Source organism: Apiospora aurea (assembly GCF_038362705.1).
Source record: "Apiospora aurea strain CBS 24483 chromosome Unknown utg000001l_segment0_segment0, whole genome shotgun sequence".
In the NCBI taxonomy this organism is placed as follows: domain Eukaryota; kingdom Fungi; phylum Ascomycota; class Sordariomycetes; order Amphisphaeriales; family Apiosporaceae; genus Apiospora; species Apiospora aurea.
In genome coordinates this window covers 3,669,429-3,685,829 of record NW_027117388.1, presented here as the reverse complement: position 1 = coordinate 3,685,829, position 16,401 = coordinate 3,669,429, and the positions used below count along the sequence as shown (strand labels likewise).

The 16,401-nt window shown below is 53.8% G+C and overlaps 4 protein-coding genes across 4 annotated transcripts; 2 read left to right on the top strand and 2 right to left on the bottom strand.

Annotated features, from left to right (window-relative positions):
- Positions 1-84: 84 nt before the first annotated feature.
- On the bottom strand, positions 85-8,122 carry PG986_001135 (Beta-ketoacyl synthase; the record flags this gene model as incomplete). The annotated part of the gene is given in 11 exon segments (XM_066837357.1): positions 85-1,257; positions 1,356-1,527; positions 1,634-2,046; positions 2,128-2,205; positions 2,289-4,393; positions 4,471-4,786; positions 4,895-5,876; positions 5,888-6,008; positions 6,101-7,377; positions 7,459-7,576; positions 7,651-8,122. The coding sequence occupies 11 exon segments, from the start codon at positions 8,120-8,122 to the stop codon at positions 85-87; spliced, it is 7,227 nt and encodes a 2,408-aa protein (XP_066706250.1).
- A 1,165-nt stretch (positions 8,123-9,287) lies between these two features.
- Positions 9,288-10,136, top strand: PG986_001134 (uncharacterized protein; the record flags this gene model as incomplete). Its single annotated transcript, XM_066837356.1, has 1 exon — positions 9,288-10,136. The coding sequence occupies one exon, from the start codon at positions 9,288-9,290 to the stop codon at positions 10,134-10,136; it is 849 nt and encodes a 282-aa protein (XP_066706249.1).
- A 481-nt stretch (positions 10,137-10,617) lies between these two features.
- PG986_001133 (cytochrome P450) lies at positions 10,618-12,393 on the bottom strand (the record flags this gene model as incomplete). Its single annotated transcript, XM_066837355.1, has 4 exons — positions 10,618-11,042; positions 11,118-11,454; positions 11,529-12,070; positions 12,141-12,393. The coding sequence occupies 4 exons, from the start codon at positions 12,391-12,393 to the stop codon at positions 10,618-10,620; spliced, it is 1,557 nt and encodes a 518-aa protein (XP_066706248.1).
- Positions 12,394-12,836: 443 nt separating this feature from the next.
- Positions 12,837-14,636, top strand: PG986_001132 (uncharacterized protein; the record flags this gene model as incomplete). The annotated part of the gene is made up of 5 exons (XM_066837354.1): positions 12,837-13,038; positions 13,113-13,269; positions 13,349-13,733; positions 13,792-13,933; positions 14,002-14,636. The coding sequence occupies 5 exons, from the start codon at positions 12,837-12,839 to the stop codon at positions 14,634-14,636; spliced, it is 1,521 nt and encodes a 506-aa protein (XP_066706247.1).
- Between the last annotated feature and the right edge of the window lie 1,765 nt (positions 14,637-16,401).

The following is a 16,401-nucleotide window of genomic DNA, read 5'->3' as shown; positions in this document are numbered from 1 at the left end:
TAGGCCCGATTCCGATCTGCCTAATGCATTTTCATCCTTAGAATGTTTCTCTCTCCCATTTGCTAACAACAACCACTGAACTCCTCACGATCTCGGTATTCTCGCCGCAATCTTCTCGCACAGCGCATGCAGCGACGTCGCGTTCGTAATCTCGAGCGTCGTCAGCTCCACCCTCAGCTCCGCGCGCGCCCAATTGCGGAACTCCACGGCGGCCAGCGAGTCCATCCCGTAGGCCACGAGCGACTTGCCAATCTCCATGGGCTCGCCGAGCCGCAGCGTCGCCACAAACTGCCGATTGGCCACGTCGATGGTGGCTTTGAGCACCGACGACGCCGGCGCGCCGCTCTTGACTAGCAGGAACAGCGCCTGTACCGCCTTGGCCGCCTCGCTCGATACAGAACCGCTGCCGCTGCCGCCGCCGCCACCGCCCTCGGCCGTTGAGCCGAAGTCGAGCGCGGCGAAGCGAGCGTCGGCGAGCAGGCGCGCGTCTTGGGGCTGCGGCACCGCCAGCGCCGTCACGAGCTGGGCGTCGGCGACGGCGTCGGCCGCCCTCGGACCACCACTGCTGACGTCTTGCCGGAGCGCCCGCGCGAAGATTTTGACGAACAGCTTCTCGTTGATGGGAGTCCACGACGGATCAAAGGCCTGCAGGATCTCCTTGTGCTCCGAGAGGTAGCCAATGTCCTCGATGGCGCCCAGGTCCACGGCGCAGGCCGCGAGGCCCAGGCGGCGGCGGTAGTGCGCGAAGTTGTCGAGGAACACGTTGGCGGCGGCGTAGTTGGCCTGGCCGCGCTGGCCCACGACGCCCGAGACGCTCGACAGCAGGGTGAAGAAGTCGAGGTCGCAGCCCTGCTCCCGCGCCACGTGGTGCAGATGCCACGTGCCGCGGTGCTTGGCGGCAATGGCCTGGTGGTACTCCTCCACCGACATGGAGCCGAAGATGCGGTCCCGCAGCACCATGGCGCCCTGGATCACGCCCGCCACGGGCGCAGGGGCCGCTTCGAAGCACCGTCGCACGTCTTTCTCCTTGGCGGCGTCGCCCTGGACCTCGAGGACGGCGCAGCCGTGGGCCTCGATGTTGTGGATCGCGTTTTGCGACTTGGCGTCGCCGCAGCCGCTGCGCGAGAGGACCACGAGGCTTTTGGCGCCCAGACGCGCCATTTGGACCGCCATGGCGCCGCAAAGCCCCTTGAGACCGCCGACGAGGAGATACGAGGCGTCAGCACGAAGGCCGAGCTTTTCCTGCGCTCGCCGAGCCTATTTATCAGAAAGGGTGGGTACAGTAAGTATAAGTATCCAAAAAAGCCTTTCAATTTCTCACGGAGGGAGAAGCGTGGGGTGAGGGTCTGTCTTACCATAACCTTGGGGCGTCCGCTAGGACCATCGGTGACGATGATTTTTCCAACATGCGTCGCGCCACGCATGTAACGGAAAGCGGCCGGAATGTCGGCGAAAGAGTAGGTCTGAACCGGCCTGATGGGCTTGAAGTGTCCGGCGGACACCAAGGGCCACAACTGACGGTGCAGTCTATACATTCATCTCGTGTTAGTGCTTCTCGTCAGATCCAAGTTTCCGCTCAGTGGCGGCTTAAAGGGAGAATGGCGTAGGGGGAATGAACGCTGGGTGTGCATACCTGTCAATGACCTGATCGGTCACACTCAGATGCGACAAGTCAAAGGCTCGGTAGGAAGCGTTCCGGTTGAAAGGTTCCATGGACAGGAAATTGCGGTCCAACATGTCCTTCTTGCCCAGCTCGACCATGATGCCCCCCTCGGCGATGCAGCGCCACGACTCGTCCAGAAGGTCCCCGACCACGGTGTTGATGATGACGTCGACGCCGTGTCCTTGCGTGGCCTGCATCAACTTGTCGCCAAACTGCGTCGTGCGGGACCCAAAGATTTGGCTCTCGGGGATCCCGAACGTGTCCATCAGCAGCTTCTTCTTGTCGTCGTTCCCGACCGTCGCGAACACTTCCGCGCCGATGTACTGGCAGATCTGGATACACGCTTGACCCACCCCTCCAGAGGCGGAATGGATTAGGACACGCTGCGGTTCAAAAGAGGGAAAAATGGGTCAGCTCTTGGTATTTTCAAGCAAAATTCAACGTTTCTCGGGGGGTGTCCTTACGTGTCCCTTTTGGGTGTTGGCGAGATTGTATAGACTGTACAAGGAAGTCAAGAAGACACCGGGAATGGTGGTGGCGTCCTGTAGCCGTGAGTGTCAGTTTGTGTATCCGCTCGGATATGATGATTATCATGACGGCGCCGGCGGCAGATTCTTTTCCTTACCTCGAAGGACATGTCGTCGGGAATATGGTGCGTACGCTCCGTACTGAGAATGATACGATTGGCAAAGGTCCCCTTCTCAAACACCACCACGCGGTCGCCCGGCTTAAACCTCGTGACGGACGGGTGGACGCGACGCACGACACCGGCGCCTTCGAGGCCCAACAGGTGCTCGTTCTCGGGCACGATGCCCATGGCCACGGCAATGTCCTTGAAGTTGAGACCGGCCGCGAAGATCTCGACTTCGACGCGGTTCGCTTCCAGGAGCAGCGCCGCGGACGCGACCTCGCTGAAACGCAGCTCTTCCAGGGTCCCGATACGCTCGCATTGCAGGCGTATCGTGGTCTCGGCCTCGTGGAGGTCGACCTCGGTCTCGGGCAAGCCCTTGACGAGCTGGGTATCCGCCTGGTTCACAGCGTGGTGCGGGAGGAGGCGCGAAATATAGATGATGCCGCCGCGTTCGACGTACTCGTTCTCCGAATATAGCTTCGGCTTCTCCCTGGACGCTATGCTTTGGATCACCTGAAGTATAGCCTGCAGCGTGGCCGGATTCGTATGCCTCTCCACGTCCAGGATGGTGATGTCGACAGATGGGTCTTCGGCACGCACCGTTCTTGCGAGACCGATAATCATGGCCTTGTCGGGTGTGGTGACCTCCATCTGAGCCCCCTCTGTGACCCATAAGATCTTCCGACCACTGCTCAGGAGGGCCTGGAGCGCCTTGCATTGCTCCTTGGACAAAGTCGGCATGATGGGCTCTCCCAACTCCAGTACGAGCGTAATGTTGCTCGATTTCATCACTTCAAATGGCCAATCGGGTTCACTCACGCCCCAGCCAGCTTCGACGAGCCCTGCACGAATGCTTTCTGGAACCTTGCTTTGCGTGAAGTTAAAGACGTCCAGTCCTGTTGCGCCTGTCCGCTCCTTGGCCCCGTCGTCTTCGTCGTCCGTGTTCATATTGAGGCTCAGAGAAACAAGCCCATTCGGATATATTTTGGTGAATATTGATTGCGTGCCGCACGGCGTAGTACCATTGGCGTAGCTCGCTTGCTCTGCTTCTCCCTGTTTGTTTGTGGTAACGTGAAGGAGGAAAGCAGATCTGTTGTTCTTGGCGAACCGTTTCGCATTCTCCAGCGCCTTTCCTTGACCGATGCCGTGATGGGGAGTTCGCACCACGACCAAGTCAAACTTCTCTACATCGTCTTCGTCAGGCAGAGAGCTGGCTTGGGCCGTATCCAGCAACTCAAACTCCCCACTTTCCGAATACGACTGGTAGGTTTCCTGCGCGGCGAGCAGGTCGCTGGGGTCGACGGCCACGTACCGAAACTTCCTGCAAGCCTTCCGGGTGGATCTTTCGAAGTCGGGCTTGTTGCCGTACCAGAGACTGCTGGAGACGCCGGCGATGTGGACCAGTTCGAGGACGCTCAGCTGGGGGGTCTTGTACGATATCATGTCAATGATCTGGTTTGCGCATTCTTGGGGTGTAGCAGACGCCGCGAAACTCGCTCCTAGCGTATCGTGGATGCCATGACCCCGTCGGACTCGCGCAGTCATGGAGAGATCCGGCTTCCAGACGACGTGGCTGTACACATGCTTGCTGTAAACGTTGTCTGATGTCGCCAAGGTATGGTACTCCAGGCCGGACAGCTTCAACAAGAGCACGCCGCTTTCCTGGTCGTAGATAGAAACATTGGACATGTAATTCTTGCCCTCTTCACGGCGGCCCCGGCCCCGATAAACCGCGTGAGATTGCGCCACGCCTCGGCTGCTCTTCTGGGGCACATCGTGGATGACCACCTCCCCAATCAGGGCAGGGATGAGGACGGCGTCCAAGTCGGACCTGTTCCCAGCCCAAAGACTAGGCCCGCTTGTCTGGAAGCAACCGTCCATGACGGCTGGGTGCAGCGGGTAGAAGGACTGCCGGTACTCGCTGGCTGGTTCCTCAAGGGACACGGTCGAGCGGCTACTCCTCTTGCCAGAGGTGGCTTCGACTTGGATCTGGTTCTGGAAAGCGGGACCGAAGCCATAGCCCTGATCGTTCATAGCTTTGTACCAGAGTGCCGCGTCCGTCGGGAAGCGGAGAGGTGCCAAAATATCCGGAGAAGCCTCTGTAATATCAGAAATTCTGGTCAGTGTCTTCGTCCCGTTCTATGACGGCTGGGTGTTGCCTAGGGCATTTGCTTACTCTCTTCCCGGAAAGCCTCCGCCTTGATTAGGCCCCGACTGTGCTCTTGCCAGATGTCTCCCACCAGACTGAGGACTTTGTACGAATGCCAAGTATCCCCCGATCCGGTCTTGGGCGTGAGTGTCAGCATGACCTTGTGCTCGGTATCCTCCTCGAGCACAAGGGCCCTAGAGAAGGTCATGTTGCGCAATCGGTAGGTGAGAGAATTCGCAAACGGCCTTTCTTCTAGCATGGCCATGGCTTGGGTCTTTTGACGTACAACCTCGACGGCCATGGCTACAAAGCCAGCGGCTGGGAAGATGATATCTGTCCCCATCTGTTACACGAATCGTTAGATGATGATGACTGTGCCGCGCATCGGTAAACCACACCACACGGGTTGGAAAAAAAAAAAAAAAAAAAAAAAAAAAAAAAAACTACTGACCTTATGATCCTTGAGCCACGGTAACGAGTTGAGGCTGAGCTTCTTTCGGAACGAGGGCTCGTTCCATGACGTCCCGGGGATCTTGGTTCCAATGAGATCGTGGTGAGGAAACAAACGATACCGCCAGTCTTTGCTCGCGTCATTTTCGAACCAATACTGCGTGCTATAATTCCATGCATAGTTGGGAAGATCGACAATGAGCGAGGGCCTGCCTTCTTGGCCGCTACTGGCCAGTTGGTTCACGGCGCGCAGATCGACCGAGCCTCCCGCGACGAACAGCTTCCCAGCGACGTCGAAAGTCGAGAGGACAGCATCTCGGCCGCGGGAGAGGGCGACGCAGTACTGCACATCGGCGACGTCGTCTCCCATGGCGACCAGGATCTGCTTGATGGGTCCAGCAAGGGCCCCGGACGGGCCGATTTCGATCAGAAAGTTGACGTGGTTGTCGCTGGCCAGCAGCGACTGCACAGCTTGGTCGAAGAGCACCGGGTTCACCATGTTGCCCCTCCAGTACTCCGTGTCAGTCCCGCTGTCGCTGTCGAGGAGCTGTCCGGTTACCGAGGAGAACATGCGGACGCCCTTGTCGATGCGCCTGTGCCTTTGGAACCGGGGAGCCAAGAGCCCGAAGTACTCTGCGCCGACGTGGTCCATGAACTTGGAGTGGTAGGCCATATTCACCTGCAACAGGCGGCCGAATTTGGCGTCTTGGGCGAGCCGTGCTCTCACTTGCTCCAGGGCGGTGACGGGGCCCGAAATGGTGATGCTCTGCGGACTGTTGAAGCAGGCAATCGAGACCTGGTCCTCCAACCCCTCGGAGTAGGTTGGAAACTCGGCGGCGGAGATGCCGGCCGCCAACATGCCAAGATCCTGCGCCGGGGCGGAGAGATGGGAAGCATAGCCTCGGTAGAAGGCGGCCACGATGGCTTGCTCTCGGGTGATGAGACCGGCGGTGTAGGCCGCCGCAATTTCCCCGAAGAGTGGCCTACAACGGACTCGGGCGAGATCCCCCACTGTTGGAGGATGTCGACTAGGACGATCTGGAGGGCCGTCACAAGGGGCTGTGAAAACTCCGGCCTGCGGAGGTATTCCGGGCTCCGCACTTGGGTCAGCTCGTCTACGCAGAAGAAAGCACACAAAAACGGTTAGTATACATCACAGCCGCCATGTGGTGGGCGCGACGAAAAAGCACCGTGGAGACAAACGTACCCAGGAGGCGCCACTCTGGCGGAGTAGGAAGGCTTTGGAGCGCCTCGTCGAGCAAACCGAGGATCTTCTTTGCGCTAGGGAATGTTTCCACCAGGGCGTGACCCATCTGCGACCACTGTGCACCCTGGCCGGTGAAGACAAAGCCTATCTTGGGCGCGTGCGTGTTCTTTTTGCCGCGAGAGAAAGCGCCGGCATCGAGGTCGGTGGACGAGGTGATGATATAGCCACGAGAATAGAGCTTGGACCGACGCTCGTTCAGCGTGTAGGCGAGGTCGGGAAGGCCGGCCTTGACCTGGGGGTTCATCAGGTGCGTCCGCAACCGCGCGAAGTTGGCCTGCAGCGCGTCGTCGTCGTTGGCGGACAGGCAAAGCAGGTACGGCCGTCGGCTGGCGGCAGACGATGCGTCTTCCTCCTCCTCCAGACCCAAGAGATCGTCGCTGTCGGTCATGTACGAAGACTTGTGGCGTGTGTCCTGGACGAAGGAGCCCGTCTCTTCGATCACCACGTGGACGTTGCTCCCACCGTACCCGAACGAGTTGACACTGGCCCGCTTGCATCGTGCTGCGGCCGGCCAAGGACGCGCGACCCGCGACGCCGAAACCTTGCTGCCGACGAAATCGATTTTGGGACTGGGGTCGATAAAGGTGGGATTTCCGGGAATCATACCGTTCTCAATCGAGAGGACCGCCTTGAGGAGGCCCGAGATACCCGCCGCGGGCTCGGAATGGCCAATGTTGCTTTTGATGGAGCCAATGTACAAGGGCTTGTCGGGGTCGCGACCAGGCGCGAAGACCGAAGCGGCGCCCTGGACCTCGGTGGGATCGCCGGCCTGGGTGCCCGTGCCGTGGAACTCCAGATAGGATGTGTCGTTGAAGTTGGCGATGCCCGCGTTCGCATACGCGGCACGTATGGCCAAGGCCTGAGCCGAGGCACTCGGACTGGCGATACCCGGCGTCCTTCCGTCGCTGTTGGTGGCGGTTCCCCGGATGACGGATCGAATGGGGTCGCCATCGCGTATCGCGTCCGAGAGACGCTTCAGGTAGACGGCGTTGACGGCCTCGGCTTTGATGTACCCGTCGGCCTTGGCGTCGAAAGTGTGGCATTTGCCGGACACGGACGCGGCCCCTTTCATCGTCCCGCTGTCCATGACGTGTTCCGGACTAAGGTAGATGTTGGCACCTGCCACTATGGCGCCGTCCACCTCGCCGGTGTTGAGATAGCGGCAGGCGACATCCAGTGAGACCAAGCTTCCCGAGCAGGCTGTGTCTATCGACATGCTGACGAGGTAGAAGAAGATTCAGTATACCTCGAATACGGCCGGCTAGCGTGAAGAACCACGAAGCGGAGCTGAGGCCTACCTGGGTCCTTTGATATTGAGAAAATGACTTATTCTGTTGCTCAGAATCGCTCGTCCAATGCCGATAGTGACTCCGGGAGGGCGGTCCTCGGGATCACGTGCGTGCATGTAGTCGTAATCTAGCAGGACCAGGTGTCAACCGGGGAGGAGGCAAAAAAAAAAAAGAGACCCCTGATTCTCGAACAAGACTCACCGACCGAGTAAGTGCCGACCAAGCAAGCCACGGCAGCTTCGTCCAGCTGCTCCAAAGTGATCCCGGAGTTCTCCAGACACTCGAAGACAACCTCGAGCAGCTGGCGCTGTTGGGGGTCCATAGTGACCGCATCGGTGTGAGATATAGAGAAAAACGCCGCATCGAAATTGCGCACATCAATGTTCTCCAAGAACATGCCTCCAGGAGACCGCATGGTCTTGGGCTTCGTGGACGCATCGTAGTGTGTGAACTGGCGGAAGCGGGACTCGGGAACGTGGGTATCGGCGATGCCGCCGCGCATCAGGAAATCCCAGAGAGCTTTGGGCGTGTTGCTCTGGCCCGGCAGCCGGCAAGCCATGCCCACCACAGCAATTGGCTCCTGCCGGTAGGGAACCTTCATCTTGGGTTCAAGAGGGGCGGTTGCTCCTCTATCGCCATGAGCCAGCATGGCTCCTGAGTCGTTTGCCACCATCTTTGCGAGCAATCGACGGCTGCGGACGTTTACGGAGTTATGCAATATAAGGAAGGAGACAAGCCGTCTTGCGAGAGTAAAAGTCGCGTCCCGTAAACCTCCGGCGACTGCCCCAGTATATAAGTCACGCCCGTCAAAGCTACTATTGCTATTAATGCACCGTAGGCTGAAGGTCTTCGGTACATATCCCCAGCTGCTGGCGTAACATACTACGCTGTCGAATGCTCAAATCAGCCTCGTGAACTCAGTTACAGGGACTCGACAGGTGCATAGGGATAACTCAAGTTCCGGCACCGTAGCGCAATGCTAGCTTGTGGGGTTATTCACTTGATTTCAGACAGCATCTTATTCCTAAGAGGATGTTTTTTGAACTGGCAATAGCTGCGTCTGGCACTGCCTGCGACACAATCCTGGTGCAACTCCCTCCATCGGTGCGACCAGCGTATTAGGCCAGCGCAATAGGTTCCCCGCTCTCCTCGCCGATCACGGCTGGCGGTACAATGGGGTAAGGTTGTTCAAATCGCCGTCGCATTACGTTGATAAAGTATACACAATCATTGTCTCAATTCGGCGACTAAATAAGGTTTAGGTTAACAACTTTTTATAGTACTATTATTTAGGGGGTTTGCATTTACAGCAATATGATTGGTAGAATATCTACGAAGCCTCCATGCGCTAGATGAAGCGGAGAAGCAGAAATATCCCCGAGCAAAGTGTCCGATGCCGAAAGTACCATTACTACCACTAATACGCCGTAGCCCGGAGGCCTTTGGTACATCTGCCTAGGCACTCATGCAACGAACCGCGCCGACGTTATCATGCTGCTTCTCACCTGCCAGCCTCGTAGCATTCGAGGGAGCCTGAAGACGTTGACCAGGTTCGGGCGGTCCCCCCTGTGTCCCCTGCTAGCTTATGCAGAAGTAGCCATGAATGTCTGTACCAACTGCCGGCAGCAATAGCTACATGTAGGCAAGCCCCAATAATATAAGTGCCCTGTGCCTGGCAAGCCGCCGATTCGCAGTCAAGAAGGCCAAAGACCACCAGGAAACATATTGGAGCCAACATTGGCGATTCTGCGCAGAGTTTGAGCCCAGCTGCCCTCCACTCCCCAACGGCTCAAGCTTTGTCATCATGTCGGGAAAGAAAGTCACCTTCAAGACCTTGGATGGACTGGTCCTCGCCGGAGTGCTCTACAGCGCCGACCAGCGCGGCCCCGCCGTCGTCATCACCCCCCGGCTTCAACTGCGTCAAGGAGATGTTCGTCGGCGAGGTGGCCGAGCAGTTCCAGTCACGTGGCATCACCGCCCTAACGTACGACCCGCGGACGCTGGGCGAGAGCGAGGGCGCGCCCCGCAACGACATCGACCCGATCAAGCAGGCCTCGGACTACTCGGACGCGCTCAGCTACCTGCGCACGCTGGACGTGGTGGACCCGGACCGCATCGCCTTCTGGGGCCAGTCCTTTGCCGCCACCGTGGCCCTGTGCGCCGCCGCGCTCGACCGGCGCGCCAAGTGCTGCATCGCCGTGTGCCCGCTGCTCAATTTCGAGCTGGCGGCGACGCGCGCGCGCGTCCTCGCCACCGCCATGCGCGACCGCGCCTCCCAGCTCGCCGGCAACCCGCCCATATTCCTCCCCGTGCTGACGGCCCAGGGCCGCAACCCGGCCGGCCTGGGCCTGGGCGCCTCCACCGACGAGCTCGACTACATGCTCAACGCCCAGTCGCGCGGCGCCCCCAACTACCAAAACCAGACCACCGTGCAGACCTATTACAAACTGCTCATGTGGCAGCCCCATGGCATCATGCGATACCTGGAGTCGACGCCCGTCCTGATGGTCATTCCGGAGCTGGACCAGATGTCGCCCCCGGAAGAGCAGAGGGCCTTGTTCGACTCCTTCCCCGAGCCCAAACAGGTCCACGTCGCCCTGGGAAAGGGCCATCTCAATGTGCTGAGTGGCGACGATTTTGCCGACTTGTCCGCTTTGCAGGCCGAGGTTTTGTTGCGTCACGTATAATTATAATAATGAAAACAGCGGGCTTGGGTAGATCAACGATTATTGATGGTACCCATGATCATGAAAATGGTGTTTTGCTCCGATACGTGAGATGGGAATTATCATAGTGGGTACGGAGCGGTAGAGTGTTCAGGGAGTCGACAGAAGTGCGGGCAAATGTGCATAATCCTAAGGCCGATTTTGAAAGGATTGATGATCTGGAATGCCCGCACCTGGACTGGCGTAGCACGTAACAATGTCCTGGGCGTTATTCAAGAGACACCTCGCCAAGACCGTCAAGCGGTCCCACAATAGCGACGACTATAGCATGAACATCCCGTGAATGCACGTACAAGATCCAAGTGCCCCAGTGTTTCCCATATTCTACTCCACCGCTGGCCAGAATAGCTTTGGCCTGCAGTAGTGTGATGTCGTTCTTATAAGAACCCTGAGCCTTCCCCCCTGGGGTTTGGACTTTGATTCCAACCTTTAATTTCTACTCTCAGTTGACCAACACACGTACACCCTTACTGGAGAGCGGGGGCCGCACAGCCAGCCGGTCGCGGTGAAACTCGACATCCTTGATGTCGAATTCATGCGGCGCGAAGTCGAAGCGGCGGAACAGGGTGGCGATGGTGATGAACAGCTCGGCGTAGCCAAGCTGGGTCCCCAAGCAGCCGCGGGTGCCGCGCGCGAAGGCCACCTGGTACCGTTGCAGGCTCTTGCCGTCGGCCGCCTTGGGGGAACCCAGCCAGCGCTCGGGCTTGAAGGAGAAGCTGTCGTGGAAGATGGTCTCGTCGTGCGACACGGGCCAGTTGTCCATGCTGACGATGGTGCCTGCCGGGATGGCCCATTCCTTGTAGATGATCGGCTCCTTGTCGAGGATGCGCGGCATCCGTTGCGAAGTACCGTATGTTAGACGCAAACCTTTTTGTACCAATTAGTATGAGGTGTTTGCATGCTTATGTCTCTTTGGATATGAGAGGGGTGGGAGAAACTCACTCTCTTCGATGCAGCAGTTCAACCAAGGTAGCTGCTGCAGCTCCTCCCATGGGGGCATGATGTCCGGGTCCGGAATGGCTTCTTGCAATTCCTTCTGGAGCGTCCGAAGCGCGGGTGGGTTGTTCAAAATGTGGAACAGAGCGACATTCATGCCACGCGCGGGCGCCTCGAGACCGGCTCCGACAAGACTGACAGTCTCATCGAACAGTCTCAGCAGGGTCTTCTCCTCCTCGGGCAGATCCGCACGGAGCAGTGATACCACGATGGTATCGCTTTCATCCTTGGTCATGCCGGCGTCCACTGCCTTGATTGTCTTTGTGCATTGCTCCATCACTTCCTTTAGTAGTCACATCTTAGTATGCAACCAACTCAACGGTCTGTAAAATCAAGAAGGTGAAACTGCGCACTTACTGAATTCAATTTTCTGATGTGTTTGATATTCGGGTCGAGCTTGTCCGTAAGCCAATCGGGCAAGAACGATGCCACGGTTTGGAGTACCGGGAACTGCGTGAACCAGTGGATCGGTTCTACGAGACTGGATGTGGCCACGATGAGAGGCGCGGCAAAGTCTGGATGGTGGATGCAGTCGCCGTTGCTCCCAAAGCAGTAGTCTACCATGACATCACAGGCCAGGCAGGCAAACATGTTCTTGCAGTTGAGGACCTTCCCTGCGCCCTTGTACTCGGACTTGATAATCTCACAGACCTCGTCGACCTTTCGCTGGATCAGGTGGCACCGGCTGGAAATCTTGCGCTTGGAGAACAGGGGAGCCAGCGGCGCCCGCCGCTTGCGGTGTAGGTCATGGGGAGACGTGTTAAAGATAGCCGTGGGGTTGCCGAAGCGGCGTGACAGCGCCTCGACTTTACTGACGGGCTTATTCGCTGCGTAAAAGGTCTCATAGTAATAGGAATCCTCAATGTGTATCTCGGTTGGGTTGATGCGAATAATTGGGCCTAGTTATTTATTTGCTTCAGTTAGCCAGGCTACTTAGGAAGGAGTAATTGGCGTCTACTGGAAACTTACCGTATTTCTTGTGCCATTTCTGGTACTCGAAAGGGAACTGTCCACCTTCGCCGACGAAGAGCTCGTAGTAGGTCTCGACCCAATACGTCAACGCCGCCAGCTTGGGGCCCGGGAAGCGAGCAAGGGGACTGAGGCACAGCCGGTACACGGCAATGCAGACAAGGTCCAGAGCAATCAGCAGGATGCTGGTGAGGGTCCACTGCTGCAGTGACACCGCGCGGACGTATTCACGCAAGTCAGGGGCGAGTTCCATGGTAGCGAGATTGGCTGCACTACCTGGCAGCGCCTGCAATGAGAAAACAGTGGTGACAGGCCTGCTGTTCTGGGGCTGACGGGCCGATTTGTACCCTGAGCCGACAAGGAAGCGGGACCGAATGCCAGCACAGTCTAACTCAGGCCTGGGAAAATTGGAAAGTCGCCGAGTCCATATCAACCAATCTTGGGAGTTCGGAGGGTGTACAATCCAATCGGTGGGTCGGTCGGTCCCCCCACGCGGGGTAATTAATACTTGAAGTGATTGGACAGAAATGATACGAAGAGCTCGCTTCAGTGTTCCGGTGCAATGGGCAATGATGATTTTATCGCCGGAGCGTAGTACATATCGCCGCCAGATCTCTCATCGTCACCTGGCCCCTCAACCCACGACAAGCCGAATTGGATGATTAGTTGCACAGCATGTTTTATAACAACATCACCATGCAGAATGGTCTCCTGGTGGTGCTAGCCGCCACCCCAGCATGGATCCTCGGGGTGTGCTTATACCGACTATACTTCAGTCCCCTTGCCAAGTTCCCAGGTCCGAAGCTGGCGGCTCTGACCGGATGGGTTGAGACATATTACGATGTGTACAAGGGCGGACAGTTCTTCTTCAAGCTCAAGGAATGGCATGAACATTATGGTAATTTACCAAGCCCCGATCCGATCCCACCAACAAGAGCCGATCAAGACTAATACTGGAAAATTGCATGGCAGGCCCTATCGTGCGAATCAACCCCTGGGAGGTTCACATTTCGGATCCGGACGCGGCGGATATAGTCTTCGCGGGTAATTCGCAGTTCAACAAGAAAATTGAGTGGAGTTACCGTTTTGGTATCCCACAATCCGCATTTGACACGGTCGACCATCATCTGTAAGACTGTCGTACTGCTTCATCTAATTACCTTTTCTGTCAGCATACATGGCCTGTACTAAGTGCAACGCCCATGCAGCCACAAGTCTCGGCGCGCAGCTTTATCACCCTTCTTCTCGAAGCAGAAGATTGCTGGTATTGCCGATCTGATCGCCAATAGATCCCAACGCTTATGCGACAGACTAGACAATGAGTACAAGCACAGTGGAAAGCCTGTCATTATGGATAATGCCTTCACGGCTTATACTTTCGACCTCATCACCGCCTACGTCTTTGCCCGTTCCGACGACTATCTCGAGCACCCAACATTCTGCGGCCCGTTCACCACGGCCGCCAAGTCCATCGCCAACACCGTACACATGACAGGCCACTTTCCTTGGCTTTTCACGTTTTTGCAATCGCTCCCCAAGAAATGGCTGGCAGCTTCGAACCCCCACATGGGTGAAATGTTCACCTTTCATGAGGTCAGTGACGCCCACAGCTCCATGGGAAGTGTATACGTTCTGACTGGGAAGATATCAGGCGGTGGAAAACCAGGTCAAAGTTATCAAGTCAGGAGACAATGATGCGCACAAACACGTCTCCCACAAGACTGTCTTCAACGAGCTGATCCATTCGAACCTACCGGAAGAGGAAAAAACCGTGGAGCGGCTGAGGCAAGAAGGTATGTCTTGTCATGTCCATGGCGCAATGTCACGGGCCTGGGAGAGTTGCTCATCTGCTTCCGTATAGGGGTATCTGTCGTGACTGGCGGAATCGAGACTACGTCTACAGCGCTGACGAAAACCCTCTTCTACATCCTGAACAATCCGGCCGTGAGGGATCGGGTATGCGCCGAACTCCAAGCCGTGTTCCCGGACCCCCGACAGACGCCGCCGCTGCACGTGCTCGAGTCGCTGCCCTACCTCAGCGCCGTGATTAACGAGTCGCTGCGTATGATTCTGGGCTTCTCGCAGCGCATCATCCGCACGTCCCCGCGCGCGCCCGTCGTGTACAAAGACTGGGTCATCCCGCCCGGCGCCTACTTCAGCATGACGATTTACTTCTCCAACTTCGACGCCCAGATCTGGGAGGCGCCGCACGAGTTCTGGCCCGAGCGCTGGCTAGAGGACGAGTCGGGCCGCAAGCCGCGGGCGCGGAACGGCGAGCCGCTGGCCAAGTACCTCCTGACCTTTGGGCGCGGTCCTCGGATGTGCGTCGGCATGAACTTGGCGCGGGCGGAAATGATCATCGGCCTCGCCGTCGTCCTGCGGCGCTGCAACATGGAGCTTTTCGAAACGGGTATGGAAACGGTGGAGATGAAGTCAGACTACTTTATCCCTATGGTGGACAAGGAGAGCAATGGAGTGAGAGTCATCGTTAAATAGAGTATTTTCGACCCAGGGCAATATAGTCTTGGCAATGACACTCACTTACTAGCTACTAAGATGTAACCCTTATTGGCTGCCCCCCCTTAAATAACCCCTCTTGATTTTAAATAATTTTAAAGCCTTTAAGTAATAATAATAGTATATAAAGGGGTTAAATTTTATTCGTTTAATAATTATAGTATATTAAACTCTTTTTTCTTTTTTTATTACTATTATTATAATTAAAAAAGCACGTAACGTAATTTATTATTACGCGACGTAAAATATAACCCCTTTTAATTAACCCCCCTCGCTTTATTAACCCTTTTAAAATAAATGTAAAAATTAATAATAACATTAATAAATAGGTTAATTAAATAATATATACTATATTTTAAGGTTTATTTCGACTTATACGTATTATAATAAAGTTACCTTTATTATTAGCTCGATTTATATTAATTTCTATTATTTTATCGGCGCCTCTTTTCGGCCTTTTTTTAGCCTTTCTTTTTAACGTTTTCTTAAACCTTTTTAATGTTTACTATATAAATAAAGCTTTTATTAAGGTCTTTATTAACCTTCCTCTTTTTTTAAACCTTTATTTTCTTTAAATTTACCTTTAAACCGGCTTTTTTTTATTTTAACCGGCCGATTTAAGCTATTAAATTATTAATATTTTTACCGAGCTTTTTTATAATAACTTTTTAATTAAATTACCGGTAGTAACCTTTATATTAAATATTATAGCCTTTAAATTTTTAACCTGCCGGCTGTTTTTCGGCGTTTCGATCTTTTTAGTTTTTAATTTAACCGGCTAGCGTGTATCCTCGGCGGTAATAGCTTTATTAATAGCTCGTATTATATTAAAGCGCCGGAGCTTATTATTTATCGGCTTTTCGATATTAAAGGGGTAAATATTAATTATTATTTATTTATTAATAATAATTTTAAAAGTAAAGGCTATTTTACGTACTTTAATTTAAATTCGAAAAAAAGTCCCCCTTTTTAACGTAGCTATTATTAATAATAGTATATATTAAATCGAGCTCTTTTTAAAACCTTTTTTTAAAACCTTAAAATAATTAATATTTAAGGGTTAAAGTATATAAAAACTATATAATAGTAAATAAAAAAGCTATACTTTAACCTTTAACGTTATTAATATAAAGTTATTATTAATATAATTTTTATATTTATTAAGAATTAAAAGCCTTTATTAATTAAAATTATTAAGCTTCGTTAAAGGAATAAAGATTTTTTTTAACTATTTTAAAGCTATAAAATTAAAAGTTTATTCTTTTAATAACGCCTTAAAAGCTTAATTTTTATATTTATAATTAATTTTATCCTTTTTTTAAAGGAATTACTATTATTAAACCGATTAACTTTTAAATATAATTAAAAGTAATAAAATATTACTAATAATATTAATATACTTAAAAATAATTACCCACTTATAATTAACCGAGTCGTTTCGTATTAAACTTTAATAAGCGGTAAGTTTAATTATTATAATACCCTCTTTTATTATTATTATAATTCCTATTTTATTAGCGTTAAATTTAAGTCGAGGGGGTATATTATTAGTAATAGTAGTATTAAATTAATTAAAAAACCTTTATATAGCCCCGTTTAATATATATACGAAACACCGGAAATTTATCGCTTTAATACGTACGGTTTTAAAAGCTAAATAACGTTTTAAAAAACGGTGCATTTATTATTTACCGATAAATTAATTAACCCCTTTTATAAAAAGAATACCTTAAACGTATATACG